Genomic DNA, 27,866 nt, shown 5'->3' on the forward strand with positions numbered 1-27,866 from the left:
CCAATGGTTTGTGTGGAAGGTACTACTTGTTTTGTAACAGAAAGTCAGCTGATGGTGACTTGGCTGCTTTGCACATACCTTCAGTGTTTCCTTCTTTGTGAATTTGGCTGTGGGAGACACACACTCTTTGTCAGACCCATTGCAAAACTTATATTCAATCTAAAAAGAGAAGGAGAGAGGAAATAGGAACGTATGAACATGAAGACGTTCAAGTTATGCTTTAATGAAGAGTCACTTTTATCTTCCAGGAAGCCATGAAAAAAGAGCTGATTGCAGACTTCAGCAGCAGAACACTAGGCAGGCACAGAAAGTACGTATTTGCAGTGCAGTCAAGTTTCCTTTTATACTCATAGTTGGAAAATTCCCCACAAAATTTTCTTCATATTTTCCCCATGCAGACATTAATCTTGGTAAAATAAATAAAATTTTAAAACTCCATCCCTATTCTTATTCCTAACTTTGAAAACTGCCCATCTCTTTTCAGATCTGAAAGCATTCCAGTTACTGGAATAAAAATTATGGGGAAGCTGGTATAGATCTTTCAGAACTAGACTTGATATTGGCAATGACTGTTGCCCTTGCTGAAATGTCCAGAAACATGAGTGGGCAAGAAATGACATAATCATGTTACAGATAATAGAGGAAATCATCACCGTCATCATCATCATCTTGGCTTTGTGAAGCAAGGCACAAAATACACAGTCACTTCCAATCACATTTGATAGTGTCAGTGCTGTTTAAATTCATTTTCAGCAGCTGCAGCCTGATCTCATGATTGTGCTGATGGGCTGAAAAAATGCTTTACTTTTGTTAGACGTGGTCACAATATTACTGTTCCCAAAATAATGTACACTGAGAGAGTATAGCTCTCTGGAGCCCAACTCATGATGAGGACTCCTCAGATAGGTACTGTCAGCAAATTGGCCAAAACTTGGGGAGGGTTAGTGGTGTGAGAATTATGGTACAGTCTGGACTTTGCTACTTTTTATGTGACCTTGGGGAAGTTACTTTCTCTCTCTGTACCTCTTTTCCTTCCAACCTTTCATGTGTCTGATGCATTCAGATTGTGATCTTCTGGGGCCAGACACTGTCTCTCCTACTTATGCACGACAGTTTTATAAAAAAGCTCAGCCCTTGGCCACCTTGATTTAATGAGTATGACACAAAAATGAGCTGCACTAAGGAAAAAAAAAATCAAATATAGTTCCCATTTATAAATTCACTGCTATGATGTGAAACAAACCCACTAGGCTCTCAGACCCTCTCTTCTTTATGTCATGAGTTGATGTAATTGTTTCATAGTGCCTTCAGTTTTGAGAACCCACTTTCTTTTTCCCTCCCAGTGACACAGAAACCCCTCCAGCTACCATAGCCACAAACCATGCTGAACGTTGGTGTGAGCAGGAAAATATTTAATGACAGCCGGATTAGTCCTCGTCACATGACGTCGATGAAAACATGCAAATGTATGACCAGATCCCGGCAAACAGGCCATCAGCTATGCTTTGAAGACTGCGGCAGGAGCAAAAATGGGAGATAAGGGTGCATGCCCGACTGAGCAAAACTCTTTATGCATGATGCAGGATTAGAAATTAGGGGCAGAAGGTGCAATTTGCAAGACAGACAGGGTCACTGTAGAACCTATTATTTGTTCTCACATACCCTTACAGGAGTCTTTCACTAAAACCGAAACTACACATGGTACTTAAGAATAGAGAAATCAAAACTCCATGATGGCGCACAAAGACCAGTGAAGTCCCTGATCTGACTGTCCAGTTTACAAGTCAACTTGGCACTGGATCCACTCAAAAAAAATGCCAGCTCTTACACTCCTGCAAACTATTCAATATTGGTCATTTTTGTTTTAATAGAAAGCTAAGCCTACCTCCTCCACCTGCAATGCAGTCTCTCATGCATATTCTGTATTTCTGCGCATGGGACTTCACTGTAAAAACTTAAGATTTATGGTAGGGACCACTGCAAAGATACAATGTCTGAGCAGAGAACTGTGCCCACAGGGTCTTTATCACATTTCAAAGGTTAGTGGTAGACATTTGGGAGATATGCTATAAGTGTTTCTTTGTGAGGAAACATTTCTAAGTGCTTAAATGTCTCTGAGAAAGAATCCTTTGGAACTATTAGGAGATTATGCTTTCATGATTCGAGACGCGTGTCCTCTGAAACTGGTCAGAAGAATTCTCCCCATTTCTCCCAATTAGCAGGGAGAATGTCCTGTCCTTGGGATACAACTATGAGCCAAATGTTTATTGGTAATTTCACTCCCTCCAGCCTGAAAGATCAGACACAGAGAGAAACACTGCATACTATTCTTCATTAGCCAGCATGAGAAACAGAAAAAGCACAGATGTCCCTGAGATTCTAGGAAATCCTGTTCAGGTGTACTGCAAAGCATCAGGATATAATGATTGCTTTTTGCTTAACTAATTAAAGCAAGTTATGGTCACTTGTAGTCTAGACAATTACATATTAGTACTTATATAAAGAATAAAATTTTGGCCCCTAAGGTCACTTGGCTTGAGGAAATTTACTTGAAGATTCAGAAAGGCTTCCAACAACCACTACAAACCATGCAAACCTGAGCCCTAAACCCGCTGCTTGTGGGCAACCTGCATTAACACAGACAGAAGTACTTTCACTGCTCTACCAGCCACACCTGCCTCCTCCTGGGAGTCTCTCTGGGCCATGCTAAAAATAGAGTTAAACAACCACAAGACTTCAAACCTGGGAGGTTTACACAGAGGGACATTGATTTTGCCTCTTCAGGAGAGCTGACTTGTAGCTCCATGACCAAGGACACCGCATGCCCAATGCCAGCCAACACTGCTTTGCACGTTATAAAGCTGCAGCACACAACAGCAGATGAAGGGGTAATCTCCCCTTACACCACCATAGCCTTTAGGAGCTCAAGAAATATAGTGAAACTTGTCTGAAAGTCTACAGAGTAAAAAGCATTGCCTTTCTGGGTTTAAAGTTCCTGCCTTTTCACAGGAAAAGTGGGGTCTAAAGCCCCAGGACTGCATACCGAGGCCCCTATGCTGCTGATAGCAACGTACAGTTCCTCCAGGTTTAACCTGCTAACTGACTTGAAGTAATATGATTTCATGTTTTTACATGAATCGGTCTTAATAGTTTTGATTGTACCTTGTGGCATATATAAGATTCAGTAAATCCAAGCCATCAGATCTAAAGATCCCTGAAACACAGCAGGGTTTTACATTGCTAAGACACATCAAAAGCATTTAATTGCCCCCCCCCTTTCTCAGCCTGGCAGAAAACTAAGAAGCTATTTGTCATCACAGCAAATCTTTCAAGGACACTGGGATAACGCTTGTGCAAGCTATCAGAATTTGGCCCCCCTCTCTCTGCAGTAACATGTGAACAACATTAACCAGAGAGGAGACTTTGCAGAATGGGAGGGTAGGGAATTGGTGTCCTTTTAAAAAATAAAAAACCCCACTAGAATATTCTAATAGGAAAGCAATATGTATGTTTTCCATATACTGGTTCCCATAATTACAAGGAGGCAAGACTTAATCTGCCAAAAACTTTTACCAGGGCATGAGGCAGCACTGGCAGGGGTAGGATACTGTTGTCCCTCTTTAGTTCTCTAACCAGATCTGTCCTTTGCAGGACTGAGTGATGACCTTGCCAGCTGACAATGGGCTGTACTGTACTCAGAGACATGTGTTTTAACCCTGTTACGTTTCTGTTCCCTTTCATCTCAGCCATGTAGCTCTGGAGGTCCACTGCTGATTGTTAGCGGTTATCACAACACCCTTACTTCTGTTAGGCTTTGTAAGAGAGCATAGAGAGTCCTCACAATAGTACTATTCTGGTCCAGTGTCTTTTTGGTGACTTCGTTTCCAAGAGGAAAAAAAATCGTTTCACAGAAAAACAGTCTGTGATCAACTCTGGTGCAGGGGATGCCAGCCCACCAGCATGCCGTGCCTTGGATAACAGCAAGAGGAATATCCTGTTGTTTAGCACAAGCAATCCTTGCCGCACAGGATGAACACAAAAAATGTGTAACAAGGGACAAATAGACAGAATTATTCCAAGCCAGAAACATTTAAATAAAGTAATTCTCAGGTGGTGGTCTGCATGTTAACAGGAGTGACACCTTACAAGTTGCTCTTTTTAATTCTTTGCATCCAAGTGAGAGAAAGATGAAATCAGATGGGAATTTGAAGGCAGAGCAAAAGTAGCTGGGGCCATAAGTTATGTTTCAAAAAGGCAAAAACAGTCATCACATGGGAGACACATCTTTGCTTACATGTACTTTCTCCATATATTTTCCACATACAGTTGCTACAGACCTGTATCACTGCAGAAATAAAAGAAATGAAATGGAAGTTCCTGAAGTAGTATAAATGCTATGGAAGAGCTGGGTTTAACATCAGAAGTGAACAGCTTCTTGTTACTGATGTAAATATTCACAGATATCTCACCAGCATTTAAACAATTTTGTCTTCAATTTACTAGACGTAGTTCTTTTTAAAAACTTTGTTATTTTATTGTGAACCTACAGCTCATCCAAAGCACAGCAGAGTCAGCGAAATGACCCTCACTGACAAACAAGCTTTGCGTTAGGAAAGATTAGCCTTCAATTAACATGCTGCTTTACAGCAAGTCAAGTAATCTTCACCTCAAACTTTCTTGTTTGCGAAAAAAAAATCCCCCTTATTTCAATGATGTGACAAAGACACAGCAACTGTGCTTACAACACTGAAATAGCATAATGATTAGCACAGAATGAAAAGCCTGTACAAATAAATAGCTGACATGACAGCAATATCTGGGGAAAATCATCACAGAACTTCAGCTATCCAAGCAACTCCAAATATCAAGTTATACTACTGTTCAGTGGAACATGTTGCTCCACTGCATCAGGTCATAGTAATTAATGAAAAAGTCACAGAGCTCATGGGATTGCTGTATGATCGTTTAAGTGGGAAAACGTTCTGCAAGTTTAGAATATTTTAAAAAAATTTTAGGTGAGATGGGAAGTTGCACACTGAGAAAGACGCTGTTGCACATGACTTATACGATTGTGCTAAGCAGAAATCTGAACCAAAGCTTTGCTTTCGCCTCTAGCTGTAGGTACAGCTTTTGTTCCTAGGCTGAGTTTAAACAAATCAAGAAAGTGAGCAATGAAAACCAATTAGACTTTCAGTTTAAAATATGCTTTGCTAAATTGTTTAATAAAACATTTCAATTTTTGCAGCTCCATTTACCCTCATCTCCCCCATTAAAAACACTAGAGTAAGGAATTATGATCGCCAGTGTCCCAAGGTGACATGATAGGACTGCTGTGGCTTACCCAAAGTTATCAACTTTGAGACTTCAACTTCTGTAAGCGAACACTTACTACTACCTATGTTCCCCCCTGTGAGGCACCTGGGAGTTTCAGGGCTTGTATGCCCCTGCATAAGTTAGGGATGTTCTATGTTTCCTATCTCTTGGTGAAAAATCCCACCCCTCTTATATGCAATTTTCCCAGGGGACTCCAGGCTACATCTCTGCGTACTTGAAATCAGCTGCAAAACCCTCTGTGGACAACAGTGATTACCCTAAACTGTTGCACGTGGAACTGAAGAAGCTACATGAGTATAAGTCTTGATAGCGACAACTAGCTCCAAAATAATTGCATCTACAACATCAACAGCATGACGTATGGGTCCAGTTAACCTAAAAAGGCCAAGTTCTCCTATAAAGCTGTGCTTAGCACACACGGGGCATTTTGCTCTCCAAGCTGATTCCTGCAATGTCTGGGACTCTCTGACAACCAATTGCTTGGTTTGCTGGCTAAGGGAGAGCAGAGGGAAAGGTACCCTTGTAGACTGCCAGATCTTTTATGATAGTCCCAATTGTATCCATGGTGGAATTAACTCAGAGGTTAAAAGCATGATTCATGGATCTAGAAGGATGAATTGTAGCTTAAATTTCAAGTGCTCGGTATGAACTGTTTCAAACTACTTCGCAGCTAAACTAAATTTGTAGCAGCCACTTACCTTCATATTTGAGATTACAAATCACACAATAAAGACTTGAGCAATTCAGGCATGAGGAAAAACTCATCCATGATGAACAAAGCAATCTAAGCTTTGCCCTCCCATACCCCATATAACTGTGCACGCAACAGCCACACTCCTACAATGTGATAATTTTAGACTTCATTGTGACATTAGTGGGAGACTGAAAAAAGTGAAGTAGCACTGAACACCAGCTTCAAGATTTTTCTGACTATTCCTTAAAATACACTTCAATTCTTTGAGAGCTCTGCATGCATATCAAGAGATTGTAGCTGCTCTCCACCCAGTAGAATAAATAGATAAGCACAGGAAGAGAAAATGCAACATTGCAAACTGCAATAAAAGGTGCCTTAAAGGACACTAACCATGCAGAATGAGGCACAAAATGGGAGGAAGGTATCTCCTGACACTATCAGGTGCATGCTGACTGTACTACCTGGCTGCAGAGGTTAAGCTTGAGGCTTAGAGATAGTTCTGTGATACTTTCGCACTCCACTATGAGCACTGGGTCCAGAAAACAAGGCCAAAGGACTCTAAAAAAAAGAAGGAAACTAATACGAGAAACTATCCGAAATAAATAAGCTAATAATCTTTTTTCCTCTTGAAGAAGGAGATTAAAGAGACTCCACTTGAAAAATGAAGTAGGAGAAACCACACCTCAGGAAAGTTGGCAATGTAATATGTAGCTGAGCTGTGCCTTAAATTTGTTTCAATAAAATTTGGGGTGAGAAGCCATGACTGAAATCAGAAATACATATTAAAATACATATTACTAAGAACTGCACAAACACAGTGAAAGCAAATGTACAAGCATCAAATATTTTACTGTCTGTAGAGACAGAACAATCGGGATGTGTTCATACCTCAGACATAGACCAGCAGCCCATCTATGAGCTCAAGCACAGGGTAGTATGGTTGCAGTTAAAGTTTCACAGCTCACAAGTTCACACACGTTTATAGGGTTTTTATGGAATACTCTGCTCGGTGTCTGCTAGCCTTGGAAACCTGCAGCCTGCTCCATCATGCAGTGTGGATATGGCCCGAATGAACAAAATGTAGAACCGTTTCCACCTCACTGATGAAGATGTGAGATTGACAGAAATGCAACTGATCTGCCTGAGGAAATGCAGGGACTCAAAATCAGAGCTGGGAATTCAAGGTCCCCTAAGCCACAGTCCAGGGACTGAATCACCCGACTGGTTTTCCTTTCCTTCTCATCACTAGGTGAAAACAGTCAATGTGGTGTGGTACATCAAAATAGTGCTGCTGAAGGAACACTGATTTCTAACAAGGTTTGTTATATCCGTTGTGCCAAAAGAAGGGTGAGTATTCATAGTTCAGATTCGTTACCTAGAATATTTCCTTTTGAATCCATTAATTAAACCTGCGCACCCTACAGTTTGATTTCTAAAAATTATTTCCCCCGATATTAGGAATCTAAACATGACCCAATTAGTACACACTCTTTCCTTTGGTTCAAGTAGGTGGAATTGCTATTTATTTTTAAACTTAAATACTGTGACAGAGCCCTACTTAAAGTTCTGGATAGTAAGGTTTCATTTTATAGCCTTAGAGCTGAGTGGATGTGAAAAATGAAATATTAAGCAAACTGACTACCAGTTTGCCTAAATTTTTAAGGTACAAGACATTTCACAGCAGGGACTCCCTACTGTCACTGACACCGCAAAGCAAGACGGAAGAGAAGCTATGTGGCTGGAGAAGAACAAAGTAATCTACAACACAGCAAGGCAAAGCAGAGTGAAGTGAGAATGACAGGTGCTACAGCACAGATCCACTGAGGTGGAAAGTCTCCGAATCAAACATTGTGTGTCTGAGCAGAACATTCAGGAAAGAAAAACCTAGCTTTGACCCATTCAGGAGCCAAAGCAATTGCCTGCCAACACTGCAAGCAAGTATGCAATTTGAAGTTTGGTGGTTTGGGGTCCTCATATGTGGTTTTAGTCCACTGGTGTATCAGAGCAATTTTGACTATTGTAAAACCAAAGTCTTGGGTTGGTGAAAGCAAAGCTCATGTCCAGGTCCAGACCCCCATTTGTTTTGAATCACAAATCTGATGCAGTAGTTTTGTGCTGTGCATTTTCTCTTCTCCCTCCTTAAGAACTGCTCTTGACACTGTCAAGGAGAGACCCACCAACACCTCCTAGGTGCACACAAAACATGGCAGAGATCTAGGTGAGCAACCAAATCTTCCAAGGGTGCATCTCCTTTCAAAAACACACCTGTAGGAGACTAAATAGCAAGGCAGGCCCTGAGGCTGGGAAAACACAGCTGAGCCACGCTCTCACCCAGATACCTGTCATACATACATTCATACTCTTGCATTCATCCTGCATCTCAGAAATCAAATTCCCTTTTGGACAGCATTTCAGTGCTCTGAGTTGTTCTGTCCAGAAAAAAGTCCTTCTTATTTACATTCCTAAATCACTGGGAATTTAACACCCCTCCTTGTAAGGTGTACAAACCATCCGGCTTTAAAACAAAGCCCTGGACATGGTTACCTGGTCCTTGGGCTTCTGCATTGCCAGGGTAAGTGGGAGGCTGGGTTCCCATGAGGAACCTGCCTGAAAAATCAAAACAAAGGTCAGTTTGCAGCTTGCCATGTTCCAGCAATAGCAGAGGACATGTACGCAAGCCCTTGTTGCATACTCCCAAAGCTCCTCTCATCACCATCTCCCTGTGCTGCCCTTTGTCAGGGCATCCTGGCAGAACAACCTGCAAGCTCCAGGCAAGCACAACCAAATGTATTTGAAGATGCAGAGCCTATTTTCATGTATTATAAGAAATCACTTGTCTGCAGCTGCTTTCTTCATGTTATGTTTTCATTTCAGCTGATGTCATTTGCATTTTATAGCTTTGTAGATGAATAAATTCAGTTAAAAATTTATTAACAGGCCTTGATTCTATTTCTAGTTACCCTCCAGAAACATGTTAGGGAGCTGCAGCCAAAAAAGCCCGTACATGAATCTCAAAGCCAGATCTAATTTATGAGGTTGATTCCATTTTTACAGGAAATCAAACCCAGGCACTCAGTAACTCTAGATGTAGAGCCAGGTTTTGAACACCCAGATCCAGAGTCTTTACATCATTTTACCTCTCCATAACAGGCTGAATGGAAACGTTGTGTTCAGGAAATGTTGGTTAGTTTGCGTTCCTCTCCTGTTACGCCAATTCCCAGAGCTCTCTCCCTGGATCTAGGCTCACAGTTTGGATGCTATGCACTACACTAAATATTACAGCTTTCTCTTCCAAAACAATTAAGGTTTATGATTGCCTTGCTGATCAGGAACAGCAGGAGACACCTCTGCTGACAAAATCACCTTTCCAACTGTAATTATTCATATGCAATTGCACTGCCAAATGAGGCCCAAATAATCAGGATTCTTCTGCGGTTGGTGCTATCAAGTCAGAGGAAAGTGTGGGCTTCTCTGACGTCCCAACCATACAAAACCACTCATTTTCTTTCTCTCAAAACATGCACACACAGTTCCTACAGGGACACAGGGAGAGGCTTTCTCAATGACTTTAAAAAAAAGAGAGCAAGAATGATTAATAACAGTCCGAGAAGAAATGAAAATAAGACTAGGGATGAATCCCTATCCCACAGTACCTTACTAACGGAGTTTGGAGTCTGTGGTGTCTCATCCTTCAGCGCCGATGGGCTGTTTCCTTCCACGTCTTTTCCTGCAACAAATAAATGTGATTTGGAAACAGAGAAATTCTGTGCAAAACTGTGGCTACTCATGGCCTTAGAAGGGCTACTGCTAATAGCAAGCAAGAGAAGCTGTAATGAGCAGCAGCAGGCACACCAGGATTACAGAGAGGGACCTTGCAGAGCTTGAAATAGCCTGGATCCACATGCTTGAGCTGTGCAACAAGTACTGCTTAAAAGTTAGGTGTGAAAACACCATGGTAAACCAACATGATGGTTGCAAAGTTGAGCATATGAAGACTGGAAAAAAAACAACCCAGAAATAAGGTTGCTTGTGCATCCTTAATCGGCTCCCTTCTGTGTCTGTATTATGACGTAGTCTTTAATTACATTACCACAGGCTGTTCTTTTCTTACATACCCCATGCCTCATTCAATGCAAATAATAAATGGAATTCAGTTAATAAGCAGCCATTCAATACATTATCCTTCTTGGTTGGTATCTGGCAACTCTACACAGATGCACTTGATAGCATGCTTTGTTTGACAAATAACCATGACCATAAAATGTTACAGAAGACAGAAGAGCATCTAGACATAATTAGTAAAACAAAATTTTAAAAACCTGAAGATCAATGTCTTCTGACCAAGTTATTTTTAAAATAAGAAACATTTTCAACTAACAAGTAGTATTTATGAACAATATGACAGTTTCCAATCATTGTAGATATATTTCCACTACCCAAATATACTAAACTTGCAGTACATTATACACATTATATACTGGTATGAGAGTGTGTAGTCCTAGTCCAAGCAATAAAATGTAATGATAAATTCTGTTCCTTTTGCCAACTGTAATCATGTCCTTACAGTAAAAGAAAGCAGAGAGTTTCTATAAAAAAAACAAAACCAAAAAATAGCATCTGATGAGACTAGCTTTTTAGTGCCAAGGCAGTCATTGTTATCCAATTGCAATGTAGTTTTCTTCTCAAAATTGTTAGCAATCAGAGCTTCAGAATACTGGACACAGTAAAGAGCCACAGGGACAGTGAAATATAATCCATTTGTAGCACACTGCAAACATGGGAACTGTGAAAAAGGTTTTTAAACATTGTGTGGGCCAGTCTTGGAAACACCACCAAATCCAAAAACAGCAAGGGAAAATCCCGATTTTCCTGAAGTCAGCAGAAGTTGTCACAGATGTGTCAGAAGCCATAATGTCTCCTGGAGTTTTCAGAGCAGCCATTTAAGCAGCCAAGCACCATTAGAAGAGTCAGCCACAGAAGCTTACTAAAAAATAAATATCCTCATGGCGATGTACTGCATCTCCATCACGGGACATGTGAGAGAACAAGCATGCCCCTTTATAACTGGAATTGCAACTGTGTTACAGGGTTTCACTGGTAAAGAGACAGGACAAAAAACATGTTCTTTTTACAGGCATTAACAGGCAGTTTGGTGTATCAACTCTTAGATTTAAGAAAAGGCATTGCGGGACAACTGTCCCTAGAAGGTGTTCAACTTTCCACATGGTGACCAAGGGTGGTGGGTGTTTCAGATGTGTTTCTCACCGCGTGGCATAGTGCTGCACCATGCCACGTGCACACAGCCATGCTGACGCAGAAAGCAAACACTTCCAAGCCTGGGAGAAGAGGGACAGCACATGGACTGCTCACGTGGGGAACTGAAGCAGAGCAAGGACCTACACAGTCACACAGGAAGGCAGTGCAGCAACAGAGAACCTATATCTTAACCTAGTTTCTTAACTGTCACCCCTCCCTTTGAAACACTGAGCCCTAGATAACACACTCAGAAGCCAAATGTTCCCAGGCAGGAGAAAATCCCAAGTGGCCAGATATGTGCCAGTCGCCTTGTACTACCATGACAAATGGGAAGGCCATGCGCGCTGCTGTGCATGGATCTGTATTCTCTGTACTTTTTCTTTCTCTTATGGCACTTTCTTCTCTATAGACCCCGCCCTCCCCAACAGAGGCAGAGGAGGTTGGAATAAACTTACTGAGCCATGTAGCTTCTGCACTTGTTTCCCATGAGGAGTTTTTCTGCACATGTATGGAAAAGTAACATATGGTCTAAAAGTTCAAGTAAAGTTAATGGGAATCAGCTGCTGCCTGCTCCAAGGGAAGAGCATCTATTAGCATAACAGAATTCACATCCATTCTTTATTATGTCTCATTTCTTGACGAAAGCTTAACTCCAAGCTGGTATCCATACAAAAAGCCTGGATGTGAGAGAATTCTGCCTTCTCTCAGTAACACAATTAAAAGGGTTTGTACCTAAACAATGTGATTTTCGCTGTTCCTGAGGTTCTGGACCATGCTGCTTACAGAGTATTATGGAAAATGGGAATATGCACCTCTTCACTCTTATCATATAATTTACAAGGATTCATAAGATATGTTTATGGAGCAGCATATACTGGTTTCTTACGCCAAAATCGTTAAGCCTGTTGGCACTTTTGAGGGAAAGGCTGTTTTTCAGAGGAGAGCTATCTTTGCTGTCTGTCTCAAGCAGACTTTCTGTGGCCATACGGAAGGAGAGAGCCAGCCCTTGTTTGGAAAGCAAAGTTGATTGAAATAATGTGCAAGTTTCTCAAAAACCTGCACACATGGTTAAGTGCACAGAAAGCCCAAAAGCAAGAGACCCACCCACAGCACAAGAGGCCTTGAGAAAATAAATAAGAAACCACATAAAAACCATAAAAGCAACTAAATATTAACTGGCTACAGAAGCTGAAGTTCTTTTCTCCCTGATGAAGAAAACATAATGCCCACAACAGAAACAGAACTGAATCTGTCCTGACTTAAAGTGGTGGCTGCTAGCAGGGCATGCAAAGAAGGGTCCTGCACAAAGTAGCTTGAATATTTTGCACCAAATAACAAAAAAGATTTTGGGGAGGGGAATCAGTGGTCCTTATGGAAACAGCCTTCACCAGATTGTGAAGAAAACTGCCAACACTCCAGTCTTGTGGTTACAGAGTTCAATTACTGATACCTTCTTTTATTCCATTACTGTCATGCACAGGAAAAATAAATATTTAGTTCCTTTCCAGAACAGTAACTATTCCTTTTCTCTGGTTTTCTGCTGGGCATTAATCCTACAGGTGCATTTGCCTTTCCCCTTTATAAAGAATGATAGAGCCAGCATGACTCTGGTAGCAGGAAGAAAAATTACTGGGTTTTTGAGGAATTCATTATTAGCTCCATGCAGCATGAACTATTATTTTATAGGCTTTCTGATAAAGTAACTGGGTAACTACAAGAAGAAATACAGGCTCTGATGTATGGTAAAGCTATCACGAATGAAACCTGTTATTCTTGCAAATGTCAGCCACGTGGCCCAGTGAGTGCATCAGATTGAAATTTAGTTCCATGTATCTGTAACAGTAAAATTCCCATATTCTTGAAAGCGCATCTCTTAGGATGCAGATAAGCTAATCTAAATTTGTATTTAAAGACACTGTGTGATCTCGCAGCCTAGTCAAGAAGAGATTCTCTAAAAGTTTTTTTAGCTACTCCTCCAATATATTTCCTGCCCTCTGAAAGAGAAAACAGAGAAAGATACTCTCTCCGTATTGCTAAGTGAAAGACAGACAGGGACAAGGAACATGAATTCATGTCTCTCTAGTTTGTGAATTTCCTATAAAAAGAATGTCTTCCTTGTTAGCATTTTTGTATGCAAGTGAGAGGCAAAAAGTCCAAAGTGTTATTTCAGATAGTGCCCTCTGCATTTCTTGTACGTTTCCTTTAAAAAAATATCCTCTTGCTGAACTGAACCTTTGTAGCGTAGCTTGCCTGAGGTGTAAAGTCTATCACTTCCTTTTCACTGAATTATTTACTTGCACACTTTTGTTGTTGGAGGGCTAATCCTAGGTGTTGGTGCTGTGAGACCTGCAGCTCAGCCACCTCACAACTCACCACATTCCTGGCAGGAAATCACTGGGCTTTCCTGCCTGCGCTGCCCACAGCACCCGCCCAACACGATCATCCCAGTGCCCTCATAAGGAAAATCTGCTGAGTCAGGCAGCAAAACACAGAGCATTGGAAAAGCCTCAAGAACAGAAAGTTCATGCAAAACAACAGCGAAATATGTAAGACAGAGAAATATTGGATGCCACTTATGGATGTAGCCCTGTGGCCTGGTGATAGCAGCATCCTTCAGAGTGAAGGGAGAAAGTGACACGCGAGGCCCAGAGGAAAACAAGGCAGAAGCAGCAGCAAAGGAGTGAAAGGAGAGCCCAGCACGGGAAATGGCAACAGACGTGAAAAATGACAGTTAATTCTTATGGGAAATGTGAGGAAAACGAAGAGACAAGGCAGCTTTGTGGGGACCAGGAAAAAAATGAAAGGACTAAAAAAAAAAAAAGCATAGACAAAACCCTAGACTCTCTGCAAGAAATCCCCTGGCTGAAGCAGCAACTTCTGTTTGTTTAAAGGGGCTATTCTCTCCTTTGCAAACTCTCTGGCCTATGCTCTTCCTTTGCAATACAGAGGGCTACTGCCCTCACTGACGCCAGTGCTGGAGGTTACTCGGGAGAACTGTGCAGTAGAACAAAAGTTCCAGCGTGGCTCAGGACACTTGTGCTGAGCCCAGCAAAGGCTGTTTGGTCCAGCTGCCAACCAGGATCAAGGACAAATAAGGTGATGGGGGAAGCTGTGGAAGAGACAAACTCTTCCAGCTACCTCCTCCACACTGAAACCCTCAACCTTGCCTGGTTTCTGAAAGATTACAGCACTGAAATACCTCTGTGAGGGAGTCAGTAACATTTTTAGTACTGAAAATGATGGTTAAAACTGAAGTATGGGCAAATCCTAAGCTATAGCTCTCCATCTCCCTGAAACAAGGGGAAGCAACTACAGCCTGAAAAATCAGCCTTTCAGCTCGCAAGGACAGCAGAAGTAAAACAGCTATTTTCTTACCAGACAATTGTATGGACTGTACTCATGAGCAGCTAGCTATTCAGAAGTCCCTACAGGTTTGAAATGTATAAATCTCTTTATTAATGACATGGATGCTGGACTTGAAATAATACTAATTAAGTTTGCTGATGACACAAAATTGGAAGGAGCTGTTGACACGCTCAAGGGCGGAGAGGCCCTGCAGAGGGATCTGGACAGACTGGAGAGCTGGGCAATCACCAACCATATGAAGCTGAACAGGGGCAAGTGCCATGTTTTACACCTGGGGCACGGCAACCCTGGATATACATACAGCCTGGGGGAATGAGAGGCTGGAGAGCAGCTCTGCAGAGAGGGATCTGGGGACTCTGGTTGACAGCAAGCAGAACATGAGCCAACAGCGTGCCCTGGGGTGCATCAAGCACTGCATTGCAGCCGGTCGAGGGAGGGGATTGTCCCACTCTACTCTGCGCTGGTGAGGCCTCACCTCGAGTGCTGTGGGCAGTTTGGGGCGCCACAGTACATTACGGATAAAAAGCTACTAGAGAGTGTCCAGAGGAGGGCCGTGAAGTTGATGAAGGGTTCAGAGGAGAAACCGCATGAGGAGCAGCTAAAGTCACTTGGTTTGTTCAGCCTAGAGAAGAGGAGACTGAGGGCAGACCTCATCGTGGTCTGCAGCTTCCTCACAAGGGGAGGAGGAGGGGCAGGCACTGATCTCTCCTCTCTGGTCGCCAACAATAGGACCCAAGGGAATGGCAGAAGATGTGGCAGGGGAGGTTTAGGTTGGATATTGGGAAAAGGTTCTTCCCCCAAAGGGTGGTGGAGCACTGGAACAGGCTCCCCAGGGAGGCATCACGGCACCGAGCCTGACGATATTCAAGGAGCACTTGGACAATGCCCTCAGGCACATGGTGTGAATTGGGTTTGTCCTGTGCAGGGAGAGGAGTTGGACTTGATGATCCTTGTGGGTCCCTTCCAACTCAGGACATTCTATGATTCTATGCCTTTAGGTGTCCTATCCTAAGTTGTTTTCAGTTTGATTACTGAAAGGTTGTTGAAGCTTCCAGCGACCTAGGTGACAGCCAGGATTAGTCAGCAGTGCTGAAAATAGAGTCCCCATTGCTTTGAAGCAGACACCCACAAACAGAAATATCTGTAAAATCAGAGGCCCTTGAAACCTTTGCACTTCATTAGCTCAGGACACACAGACTTGGTTTTGCTCTACATCTGCAAAGCCCAGAGAGTCTGTTCGGTGTTACATCTATATGAACACTGAAACCTTTTGACAGATACTACGTTCTTTCTCTAGATATCGGTGTTCTGAGAGGTCAAGAAGGTGCTGTGAGGTTTGACTATTTAGCACTGACATGGCAGCTGCATATGACAGTGCTACAAACTTGTGACCCATCCCTGAAGCACTTGTTTACAGACTGGAACAGAAGCATCATTTGCAGACTGCAACCAAGGAAAGACTTGAATGTTTACTGCGAGGAACAAATTCTGAAACAATAAAATGAGCTTGAGAAGGGTGCTAGGAAATTTCCTGCAAAAAGGGTGCTAGGAAACTCAAAGTAAAAAAGACGTAATGAGAACGCTTAAAGCCAGCATGCCATTCCCTGCAACCTGTGAAGATCCCTGGTACTTGTAGTGCTTGTAGATATTTACAGAACATTAACCACAGAAAGTCTGCTCTTGTAATATTTATCCTGGGCTCTAAATCTGAACAGGGAAATCTGCCATTAAATGGCTGCAAATGGGACCAGTAAATCTTAAACAAGTCCAATGCTTAGGGGGAAACACATCAAGTGCTTCAAAGTGGAAGTGCCCAAAAACATTACTGATATTTGAAATATGAGGCCATGCAGTGTTCAAACAGTTACAAATCCCAACTCTGAAGCCCTCTGTCCCCGCTTAATGACACGGCAATGAGACAACAGCATCATGAGAATAGCACTGTCTGGGATCCAGTAACACCTGCATTGCGACAGCTTCTCTCTCTTTTTCACATTCACTTGTTTCTTTTTATTTCCTGGCAGCGTGCTAAAATACCTACTTGCAGTGAAGCACCTGAGACATGTGACTTTCTGCACTGACACACCAGAAACCAACCTGGGCTGAGTGGGTAGATGTCATTGTCGGCCCCGAAGAACAGATTGCGCGTCAGTTTGCGAGGATCGACCTTCTGAGGGGTGGACGAGGCTGGACAGAGGGAGAACCTGCGACGAAGAAAGTTCTCCTCCTTCATGGCATGAGCTGTGGGGGTTTTCTGAAAAAGAGAGAGAAAACAGTTCATTTCAAGACACAGGAAATCAGTGTTTCACACCTAGATGACTCCACTGCTTCAAAGCCACCTAATCCTATGCAGTGTGCCAGATCTTTTTATAGAGTGCCAGAAGGCTATGCAGGAAAAAAAAAGTTATATTAGTTTGAAGCTACAATTACTGATTTGCTGACTCTCGGTATTTACAAACTGCAGGAAAGCAGGACACTGCTCCTTGGTGAATCCAGGCAGTATAACACCCTCTTACCTACACGGATTTATCTAGGATAATAGCTACTTACTGGGTCCAGTGTGTGCAGCTAAAATTAACAACTTTTTTTTTTTTTAAAGGTTTTGTAGTCTCTTTCATAAATGTAACTCCATTGGTGTCAGCAGAGTTACACCATCTCTGCAAAAATCAACATTTACTCTGAGCTGCATGAGCTACACGGAGGAAGACCAGCTGCATTGGCTACAGAGAGCAGAAAGTGGAGATAATGCCAGGCATCACTCCTACTCTTCCTTCCAATTTCAGCACACATAAATAATTTTGGTTTTCTTTAAAATGGCATTTCGATCAGCCTTCCAGTTTGATCAATAAGATAAACCTTGCTGCTCTGTGCAGGTAAGGAACAGTGTTTGTCTCCCTGAAAGCCACCCTGCATCCCCATACAAAAGCCTGGTGGTACTGTGCTCTTTACCACCACTTGCCTAACACATTAGACTATCCTGGCTAGAATTAAAGGTTTCTTTTATACACATCCAACAAGCAGTTCTTTCTTACCCATTACAAACAGATATTATGACTGTCTCCTTCTTGAGTTACAAGCTTTATTCTCCCTCCAGGTGCAGCCAGAGGCAGGGATCTTCCTAGCAGTAAGAAGCATTAACCCAGCCTTTGGGTGGGCATTACAGACCATGAGGTCAGCTGCTTCTCCAGGGGACAGTTATGGTGGTAAGAAAAACCTTTTAGGATGCTAGGTGTTTCCTGAAAAAAGCCTCCAGGTTTTCCCATCTCTTTTAGGCTACTGGGAAAGCAAAGGGGAAAAAGTTGCCCAGAGTCATAGCGCAGTTCAGGAGAGCAGGACCAGCATGTGTGTAAGGTGATCCATGTGGCATTAGGTGGAAAATGGGCTGATTAAGGGCTAGAACATCCTGCTCTGCTCTTCCTATTCCCAGTACCACCCTAGTACTTGCACTGGCCCAAACACCATCAATTTAATGGGGAACCCTCAGTGGCCTCTTGGAGCTCAGCCTTCACAGCTGAGACACTGCTCGGGAAAATGCCACAAACATGGCCCAGCGTGAGAAAACCCCTTCCTGTGTTTTACCTGAGCTCTGTCCCTCCACCTGCCCTGCTAATCCCTGTAGAAAGTAGTCCCGATGTTTTAGGTTTTGGAATTTTTTCAAAAATTTATTTACAAAGCAAGCTGCATCAACTTTATAAACCAGATTTACAAGGCACAAGAGAATCTGCTCCTTCTTTCCCGCAAGAGACAGCCTCAGTGCCCAAAAGGTTAATTTGATCTCAACCAGTCCGGACTCCAACAATGAGTGGTTACCAAAACCACTTTGAGCAGCAGGTCTTTCCGAATCCAGCTCTCCATGCTGGGATGGGTGAGACATCAGACGTGAATGTCTGTAACAGCCAAAAAGGGGCTAATGGTTAGCAGCTGGGACTAGCCCAAAAATGGGACTCCCCCAGGCCACACAGCTGCAATTTGACAGGGGTATGTCTCCTGCTGGGCCCACATCATCCACAGAGGACAAACTAAGGTCTGTGCAGTGCTCTGAGGACAGAATGTTCCCTAAAAGCCCTACATGTTATCATGTGTCCCCCCCATGAAGCAGCTGTAAGACACTACAGATTCAGCAGCAGCTTTTCACCATAACCACTTCACACAACTCTTGGTGCAAGGCTTAATATTTGAGCGCCAGGACATGGTGTGCTGGTTGGGGCTGCCATAGACCAACGCTTCGCATAGCGCCTCACATGAGGCTGTGTTTCAGGCCAATGGCATGTGATGACAGCCAGGTGAAATGAGGTGGCTGCAACGCTTTCCATTCGCTGCTGCCCTGCCTCCTGTCAATTCAACTGACCAGCAAAACCAACATGCAAACATACATCTGGGCTCAAAAAGTCCCCAGGTTCTCTTGTGGCCAACGGCATCTCTGAAGCAGCAGGCAACTTAGCTACCTAACTTTTAGCCATGTAAATAACCTTTCTTTTGCATAGATACTCTTGATTGCATACAGCTGGGTGGGGAGAAGATACAAAATTAAAGCTAGCTTTAGAAAAAGACAAGAGAGAGAAGAGGAAAATGCAGCTAGTTACGTGTCTGAGAGCAAAATATTTGAAAATAATCCAGGTCTAAATAGCTGGGTTTGGAATGCTAACACTGAGCTATTTTCTGCCCTTGTTCCCAGAAAGGCCATCTCAGCTCTCCGCCTGTGGAACTGCCTGTAAGTGGCTTTGAGCAAAAACAGATCCATGGGATACTCTCCCCCAAAAGCAGTGACCCGGCAAGGCCAAGCTGATCATGCAGGAAGGTGCTGAGAAATCCCAAGTCCATTCAGTGGAAAGCAGGTTGGGAAACAAGTTACAAACATAAAACATCCATCCATCCATCTCTTACGCCCTGCTCTCACGGTGGAGACTCTTCTTGACAGGGTAACAAAAAGGCTGCATTCAGCATCATTTTGTCTCAGCGGTACTGTGAGCCACATCAGTGAACTGCCAGCCAGCTCACACTGGTGTTGGTGGCAAAACCCCTCCAGATGCTGGAGCAAGAGCAGGGTGTATACTGGCTTGGACATACCAGAACTCAACATCTTTCAACTGCTGCTATATTTACTGCGCAGAAGGACCAAGGCTCTAACATTTCTTTCACCTATTATTTCACACTTTTCAACCACAGCATAATTGATAGGATTATTGTGCTGATGCTCTCTTGTTCCCACACTTACTCAAGCCACAAACTTGACAGCGAGATATCCGGATGCCCTGTTCAAACTGGAAACAGCCACTGGGCAATAACAAAGTAAAAGACTTTTCTCAAGATTGTAATTTGCTCTGGCTCTTCTCTTACATATCTTAGTACAAACTTGTGGCAGCATCTCATCTTTTTTTTGACCATAAAGATCAATTTGAGTAAGTTCCTCTTAACTGGGTCCTTTTTGGCAGAAGACCTCCAGTGACTGAAGCTCCCTGAGAAGCAGCAGTGGCAATGTGTCTGTCTGTCTGTCAGCCACACACACGCAGCCACGCCATATGCTGCGTCACCAACATCCCAGCCTGTTTTTCAAAGATCATCTAACATTGCATTGCTCCAGCTCATGGGCACAGATCCTTCCTACATTTGACCCTCATTGAGACAGGCTCTTGTGCCACCCACATTTTCTTGGGCTTCACTCTGACTGGAAGCTGACAGCAGAAGAGCCTCTCGTTCAGTGCACTATATGGGGTGCATGCAGTTTACTTGCTTTTCCTTTACTTTGGGTACAAGAGAAGAATTGTTGGCCTGCAATTCATTCCCTGAGATCGCACCATCTTAGATTACCATGACATTTCTTTCAGAGAAAGGCTGAGACAGACAGACTCAGCCTACAAGATTTTACCTCATAATTCAGTGCAAAGTGCAGCACAAAATCAGAAAAAAGGACTATTTTTTGGGGGGGGGGGGGGGGGGGCAGTTTACACACCAGACACTTTTTTTCCTTGGTGGGAAAAAACATAGTTCACACTATTAAGATTCTATAAAACACCAGAAATATTTGGCTTGGTTTCCAGAAGATATATCTGTGTGTGCCTGTACCTGTATCTATCTTGTTTTATCATCCCTCCCTCCCAATATCTTTTTTACCACTGGGCAAAATCAAGGAAATCTGACAGGTATTAGGAAAGTTGGAAATATTAGCTTCTTAAAAGTTATGTGAAAATCAGTGGCTAAAGAAAGGAATGAAACTGTATTGCTGTCCTCTGAAAGAACAACAGTACTATGAATCCAGCCAATCAACGAATCCAACATAAGCCACAAATCCACAAGAAAATGAGGCTTCATTAGCTCACTTAGAGCGCTACTTGTTACATCTGTCCATAAGGGTCTGCCTGCCCAAGATGGCTTGAAATTACATAATGCTCATGAGAGTTGTAGGGGTTGCTGAACAGTAGACGCCAGGAGCAATTTTCCAAAGGAAAATAACAGGAAGGTGGGAGGTGTGTTCAGTGTTTTTCATAACAGGGCTCTTTAGACACCTAAATAATCTAGCCTCTGGCCCAGAATCATCCTGCGAGACAGGGTGTGAAGGGTTCCACAAATATAGCCTTGTACTAAATCTACCTTTATGCTATTAATGTGTGATTATCCAGAAAACATATCAAAATACACTGGTGATGATGGATTTGATAAGAAATAAGTAAACCTAGAAGATATACTTGCAGATATGAGCGCTTTTGAGTCTCAAATCTTGCATGACTGATTTGAGGATAATGTTGTTCTGAAACCCAAATCTACTTCTAAATCAGTATTTTGGTGTTTGCTTCAGGGTATGGCAGGTGCTTCATAGAATAGAGAGAAGGTAAAAATCAAAATTGGGTCAGAATTACAGAAGGCAAAAACCTGCCATTTATGTTACCAAACCACTTATGTAACTCAAGGCAACAAATTTCACCCACTGCTCCTGTGTTCCCTCCAAATCCAGCAGATGAGACAGAGAATTGTTTAAGACAGGCATCATGTCTTGATTTGATGACGTCAACAGATGCAGAATCCATAAGCTCTCTTAGGATACTAACCTTGTTGCGAAAAATCTCCGCTCTAGCATGAATTTATATGTTTGTTAGTCTTGATAGATTAAAGCACCCTGAAGTTTGCAGCTCAGGTAATTTCTGGCCTTCTATTCTGTGCTTTTGATCATAAAAATGAAGGAAACGTAATATAGAGAGTATTGACAAAGCCACTAAACACAGTCTTTTTCAGGATCGCCCCTTTTTGTGGTGACAGCTCTCTAAGCAGTAATGGGCTACTAAATGTGGGCTGTTCACCGGAGCTTAAATAGGAATAAATAATTCAGCAGCAAGAAATAAAATTCTTGCTCACCCTGTCTTTGAGACCACTTTATCTTTTAAAAATGAAAAATATAGCAGATGAAACATCTGCGTCAAACCCCCGTGAAACACAGGACAATGAAAGTGGTGAACTTAACAGGGTGCAATTGCCTAATGGGACTTTCACTCCCAGGTGGCTTCAGGAACAGCCAGCGAAAGAGCAATGGGGCAAGAATAAAAGTTATTTTATCAGCAAGTCTTGTGGCTCCCCTTAAAGCAAATGGGAACTGCCAGCGCTCTCCTCTTCTGGCACCAGACCCATTTTGCGTGAAGGTAGTAACTAATACACGTACAGATGATCAGCGTGGGGCAGAATGCCTTTCACATGGCTTGTCTGCATTTTGAGCCTCTTGTGCTTGCTGGGAAGATAGCTGCAGCTTTCAGCATTGGGCCCAGGGCTTTTGGGGATGGAATTTTCCTGGCTCCATCTTCAAATTTGCTAAGTTCCTGATATATAATTATCACACAGCTAAACACTGTGCAGACATTACACTGCCCCTACCCTCTGCAAACTGGTGGTAGGCTGGTTTGCTTACTCCCTTTCCCAGCATTTTAAAACAGATTGGAAATATTCACATCTCTATAAATAGTTAATTAAGGGTTTCGTATAGTCAAGAAGGCTGTCCTAGTTATGAGGGTCTCAATCTATTCAAGGCTTGTTTCAAACAATGTTTTCTTTTTCTAGTCACTAATTTTTTCCCAGAAATCAAATTAAACCATATTTTGTATTCACAGCAGTCATTCACTCCAGAATCCACATCAATAAAGAAATGAAATCTAAAGGTACTGACATTTCCTGATTCAATTAACCCCGAGGAGGTAAAAATTTCATGAATGAAAAGAGAAGGCAAATTGGTAGCAGATACATTTCTAGCGATTACAGTCTTAAGTATTCACCAGGAAAAGCCACAGCACAGATCCTCAACAAGGGTAAATTATTAGTTCAGTGCTGCACTGGTGATTTACAATAACTGAAGAACTACAGTCAATTCAGAAAGTCTGTGATATCTGTTTCTGGAAGCTATTTCTAAAATACCTATTTATAAGATAGGTAATTGGACAACCAACCCCCTACTAACAGTTAAATAAAACCTGATACAGTGAAAAGTGCCTGTGCAGGCAATTTTTTTCTCTACCTAATCCATGTTTTTTGGTTAGGGATTTGGCAAAACTACACATATTACAGCTGACACTGAATGTTTTGGGCTGTCATGCTGTTAGCTGGAACCTGAAGCAAAGAAGTTTCACAATAAGTGTCAGCTATTCCCCAGAATTATTGGGGTCCCTCATTTCTCTGTGCTGCTGGCAAGGGGGCCTTCCCTCACCACCGGTGGTCTCTGTTAAGTTCCTCCTAGACCATGTCCTGCTCTACTGGATCCCAGACCAGCTCCAGCAGCTTGATAGAGCCCCACTCTTTCATGTGCTCCAGATGAATACACTGAAATGCTGGTACTGCAGGAGTGCGCCAATTTTACGGATTGCCATACCCTCTGCTGCATGCCGTATCACTCAGCTTGACAGCAAGTCCAGGCTGGAAAATAAAATAACACAGGTTGCTGAAGACACCTATCTGCAACAAGGGAACCGAGCTACTGAAAGCTAAGGCTACAGAGGGCTTTATTAAGATTATATGCAACAGGAAGGATTTCTCCTGGCTTCTTCAACAAGCTCAGGAGTGTTGCTAGTTCATCCCTACATACTCACATACCCTGCAGAGTCCCTAAAGCTGCCTCTCTTGTGCTGTTTTTGTGGAAGATGCCTACCACAGCCACCCCCAGCAACCTGCTCTTGTTCTGAGAACCACAGAACAACCTCTTTCTATCACCTTCTGCTTCTCTGCCTGCATTTTCCTGCACTTGGGCAGTGAAAATTATGTAGTAATCAGGAGACCAAAACTATTTCCTCCCTTAATTCTCTGTAAGACATCTTGATTAATGTTTCCTTTGTATACACCAGAACATTTGCAGCTTTAGGCACACCGGCAGCACTTACAGACATAATCTTCTCACAACTAATCTCTCTCTAAGGTGACCGTTATGTACAAAGACCACAAAGAGAACAACTACAGGCAAAACCAGGCACTGAATGCCTACAGTAAGAAAAAAACATCCCAGATCATTCTTTTGGGGATCCCTATATGACTCGGGACTAAGTAATTTGAAGGTAGGGTCACAAAGGGCAAAACATTTTTATCCGACATGTAAGAAAACCTCATCTTCAGAATCACCTCTGGTTTGGATAAACATCTGTAAGCAAACACCAGCCCACCACTAAAGCCATGTTGTGTTTGGGAAAGAGATCACTGCAGCCTTATGGCTTAGAAATGGGCATTGCAATAAGTATTAAATACACAACCCTCATGTGTTCTTTTGTCTTAAATACTTGCAATTTACTCTGTAAACATTATGCTAGAGATTTCTTCCAACCAAGAATATAGAGTGGGTGATTGAAATGATTGCTTAATGATTTTTACATCCACCTCCTCCACCCTTTAAACTGTAAATTGATTATTATGCAGAAGGCTATTAATTTAACAAAGCATATTAAATTTCCCACTAGCACTGAGAGGCTTCTCCTGACTTAGCGATTTCACTTGTCTTTCCCCTTGCTAACTGTATAGATCATACCTCACTTGCTGTAATTACAACTAGTACATCAATGTTTTTTCCTGGTAATGGCAGGTGTGTGTAGAACTGAAGGTTTTACCCATACTACCAGAAGGATGAGAAAGTCCCCAGCACTCAGTGAAAGACAGGAGCAGGGACCTTTCCTGCAGACCTTTGGCTTAGTCCTCACTTTATTTTCAGTAAATCATACTTTGCATAATCTGTTAGGCCCCGATTTCTGAAGGCATGTCTACTGAATAAAGCTCATTCAAAGGTATTTTCTTGAGGCACCAATCTATGCAGGAAGGCAAGGTGCTTTCTTTGAATTCTTTTCAGCCCTTTAATCCCATGTTTAAATACATTCAACTGAAGACAACCGAAAGGTAAATCACAGCTGTTAAGCATACATGAAGCACCTGAATGCTTATCCATCTTACTGAATTTTCATTTATCACTACTTTTACTGGTCTCTCTAGTTAGCATTCTGCTAAGCAGGGAAACAAAGTAAACAGGCAGACTAGCAAAGACTCCCCACCAAAACATAATGTACAACCAAGCACGTGTGCAACATACAGGAAGAAATGTACCATCACAGACCACAATTGTTCTCCTGATGCAGTTTTTGTAACACACTAGTCAAGAAATTCCAGTAAGGATCCACTTCGAAACATACTCAAGAACCAGATTTGTGCCTTTGAATTTCTGTTTATCTAGAAATATTTGTACATGTCTTTAAAGTTCTGTATAGATGACACAAGGATTCACATGGCTATCACAGCTGCCTCTCAACAGTGAGCTCGAGGCTGTTGGAGATATGTTTACATCAAAATTAAGGTATAAGCACAACTTAGGTACACATACATAAATCACCTTTGAGCTAGATAGCTGGACTAGGGCTAACGGCATGGGCTACAGCAGTCAGGCACACAAGGCAGGCTAGAAATTATAGCTGAGAAATCAGGTAAGCACCACATGGCCAGATCATTCTGAAATTCGTGCTGACATCTGCTACTGAGCAACCTTGTTCAAGTGTTCAGGTATGCAGATATAAGCCATCATCACACCTCACTTGCAATACAGACGACCCCTGAATCCTTGCTGCCTGCACTGGAAGCGTGGGCACAGCTCCCGGCCAGCCCACAGTGGTTTGGTGGCACATGGCTGAGCCAAAAGGCAACACTCCCTTTGACTTCCATGCGAGGCTTAGGCACAGAGACACAGTATGAGGTTAGGCACTAAAAAACAGTGTTGAAAGCTTTGTGCTAGTTTGGAAATAAGCACTTGGTTATGAATTTCAATATAAATAGTATTAGGCCCAAAGTGAAAACATTGGCCATATGACTCAAAAAATGTCCACCTGAAAAGCAGATCTGAAGTGCTCTGCTTCCTTTTCATTGCTGTTATTGATAGTTCGTCGTTTGAGGCACACTGTGAACACAATGTCTCCAAGCCTGAGCATTTCAGGGAGCAAGCTTCTGAGTCCCATGAACAGCATTAATGAGTTGTATAATGGTAAACCATGTCTACCTTTGACACATTGAGCTTTCCAGTAATTATCCATCATTCAGTACACACGCTACTTGGCAGATAGATATGCCACAGTCCCCCATGCCTTCAAGTTTTTATGCACACTAATTGTTAGTAATACCCTCTGGTGACCTCCCATACAATCCTTTCAAACTGTAGCTGACTACCTAAGAGCACAGCTTTTAAATAACCCGGTTTCTCTAGTGGTACCTTAGAGGCTAGAGATGCCGGGCCATTATAAAGGTCACCCTGATGTAGTCACTGTGACAGGCCCTGGGAAGAGGGAGCCTGGCCCCGCATGACACCTGCCATCCCCACCGCCTGCAGGAAGGCTCCGATGACTATTGGCCATGGCCCCATGCAGGGGGTGACAGGATTTTGTATAGGCCCAGGGCGGTGAGGGAAATATGGTAGCAGGTACATGGAAACATAAATGAGAAATTCACTTAGTTGCTTTAGCTAAAGCTCTTGGAGATGTAAAGCCATGACAAGAACCCAAGGCTTTGGACAGGCGTGCAGTTACATAATTTGCAGCAGGTCACATCTTCAAGGTCAGTTCTTGTCTTGATGTTTTTCTTTTAAAAGAACATATTAAAGGACATCATTACAGCTTCATACCACTACCTAAATCACATAATGAGATCATATTCCCTTTTAATGGAAGGATCCTACTTCAAGCTTTAATGACATTTTAAAAAAACCCTGACTACTGCAAGCCTTACTGATGGCTTTCTATGATATCCACCTCTGCCTTTATATAATTAAATCTAGAAAAGATTTTGCCTTGGGGCTACACTCCCACCACACAATTACTAGGAAATACCAAGCTAATTTTAAGACCTGCTTTCAGGTTTGATAGCATCCTCCTGACATTATTCCCTTTTTTTGTGAAATATTGCCCCCCTGTAATGAAGTAAAACAAAACTGGACTTCTATCTCAAGTCCTGTTGAGCCATTTTCAGACCCAGGCTCAAAAGGGAACTTCAACTTGGCAGTAAAGCAAAGGCAATGGCAGGAAAGGATGTTTACAAACCATCTGACAAGAGAGAAAACAAGCGCTGTTCAATTTCATAAAGATTTTCCAGAATCAGCTCCAGATTATTTATGTCATGAGCATCCGCAGTCCCAAACATACACTCAGAAAGAATGAAATGGACAATCTTAAATGCCAAGAATTTTAGATTAGACGTATACTTTACCTTGACGTCCTGTATAAGTGCTAACTATATTTCCACCCAACGGCTCTGACCGCAAGCCCGCTAAATCATAGCCAACCTGGTTCATCTGCTTCTGAAGAACAGCTAAGCGATAGAGAAATGACCACACCCCATGGTGCTCCAATCATGCTGAATTTTCCACTCCTCTACTTTGTTTCTCCTGTCAGATTCAGACTAGCTCTGTAAACCTCAGGGACCTTCACAAGGAGGACTGAATAAACAAGACCAAATAAATTTTAAGGAAGTGCATCTCTTTTCAAAAAGATCCTTATATGCCCCTGTTTAGCTTTTCAGACTTTTGGGTGTTGTATTATACTAAGACCTGCTGTACAGTGGTTTAAATTTAGCATCCACCTATACTTCCTCTGATACAGCCGCTCTCCCTGAAATTCTACAGGAAATTAATATACTCTGTATTTTTGCATAAACTTCACTGTTTCTCAGAGACAAGAGCATCGAGCTCTTCCTTCAACAATAGTTAAAAGATGGCACTGCAGTTATTTTGGTCCTA

At 42.5% G+C, this 27,866-nt stretch overlaps 1 protein-coding gene across 8 annotated transcripts in view; it reads right to left on the bottom strand.

Annotated features, from left to right (window-relative positions):
- The window catches only part of OSBPL5 (oxysterol binding protein like 5), a 141,323-nt gene that overhangs the window by 47,535 nt on the left and 65,922 nt on the right, over positions 1 to 27,866 (bottom strand). For all 8 annotated transcript variants that reach the window (XM_064452538.1, XM_064452541.1, XM_064452540.1 and 5 more), the window contains 3 exons: positions 16,748 to 16,904; positions 9,682 to 9,755; positions 79 to 159 (listed from right to left, as the gene is read on the bottom strand). In XM_064452538.1, the coding sequence (XP_064308608.1) occupies positions 79 to 159; positions 9,682 to 9,755; positions 16,748 to 16,883 (291 nt within the window). In that variant the 5' untranslated portion in view covers positions 16,884 to 16,904. The remainder of the gene's footprint in view (positions 1 to 78; positions 160 to 9,681; positions 9,756 to 16,747; positions 16,905 to 27,866) is intronic.

Source organism: Phalacrocorax carbo, chromosome 5 (assembly GCF_963921805.1).
Source record: "Phalacrocorax carbo chromosome 5, bPhaCar2.1, whole genome shotgun sequence".
NCBI classification, from domain to species: Eukaryota; Metazoa; Chordata; class Aves; order Suliformes; family Phalacrocoracidae; genus Phalacrocorax; species Phalacrocorax carbo.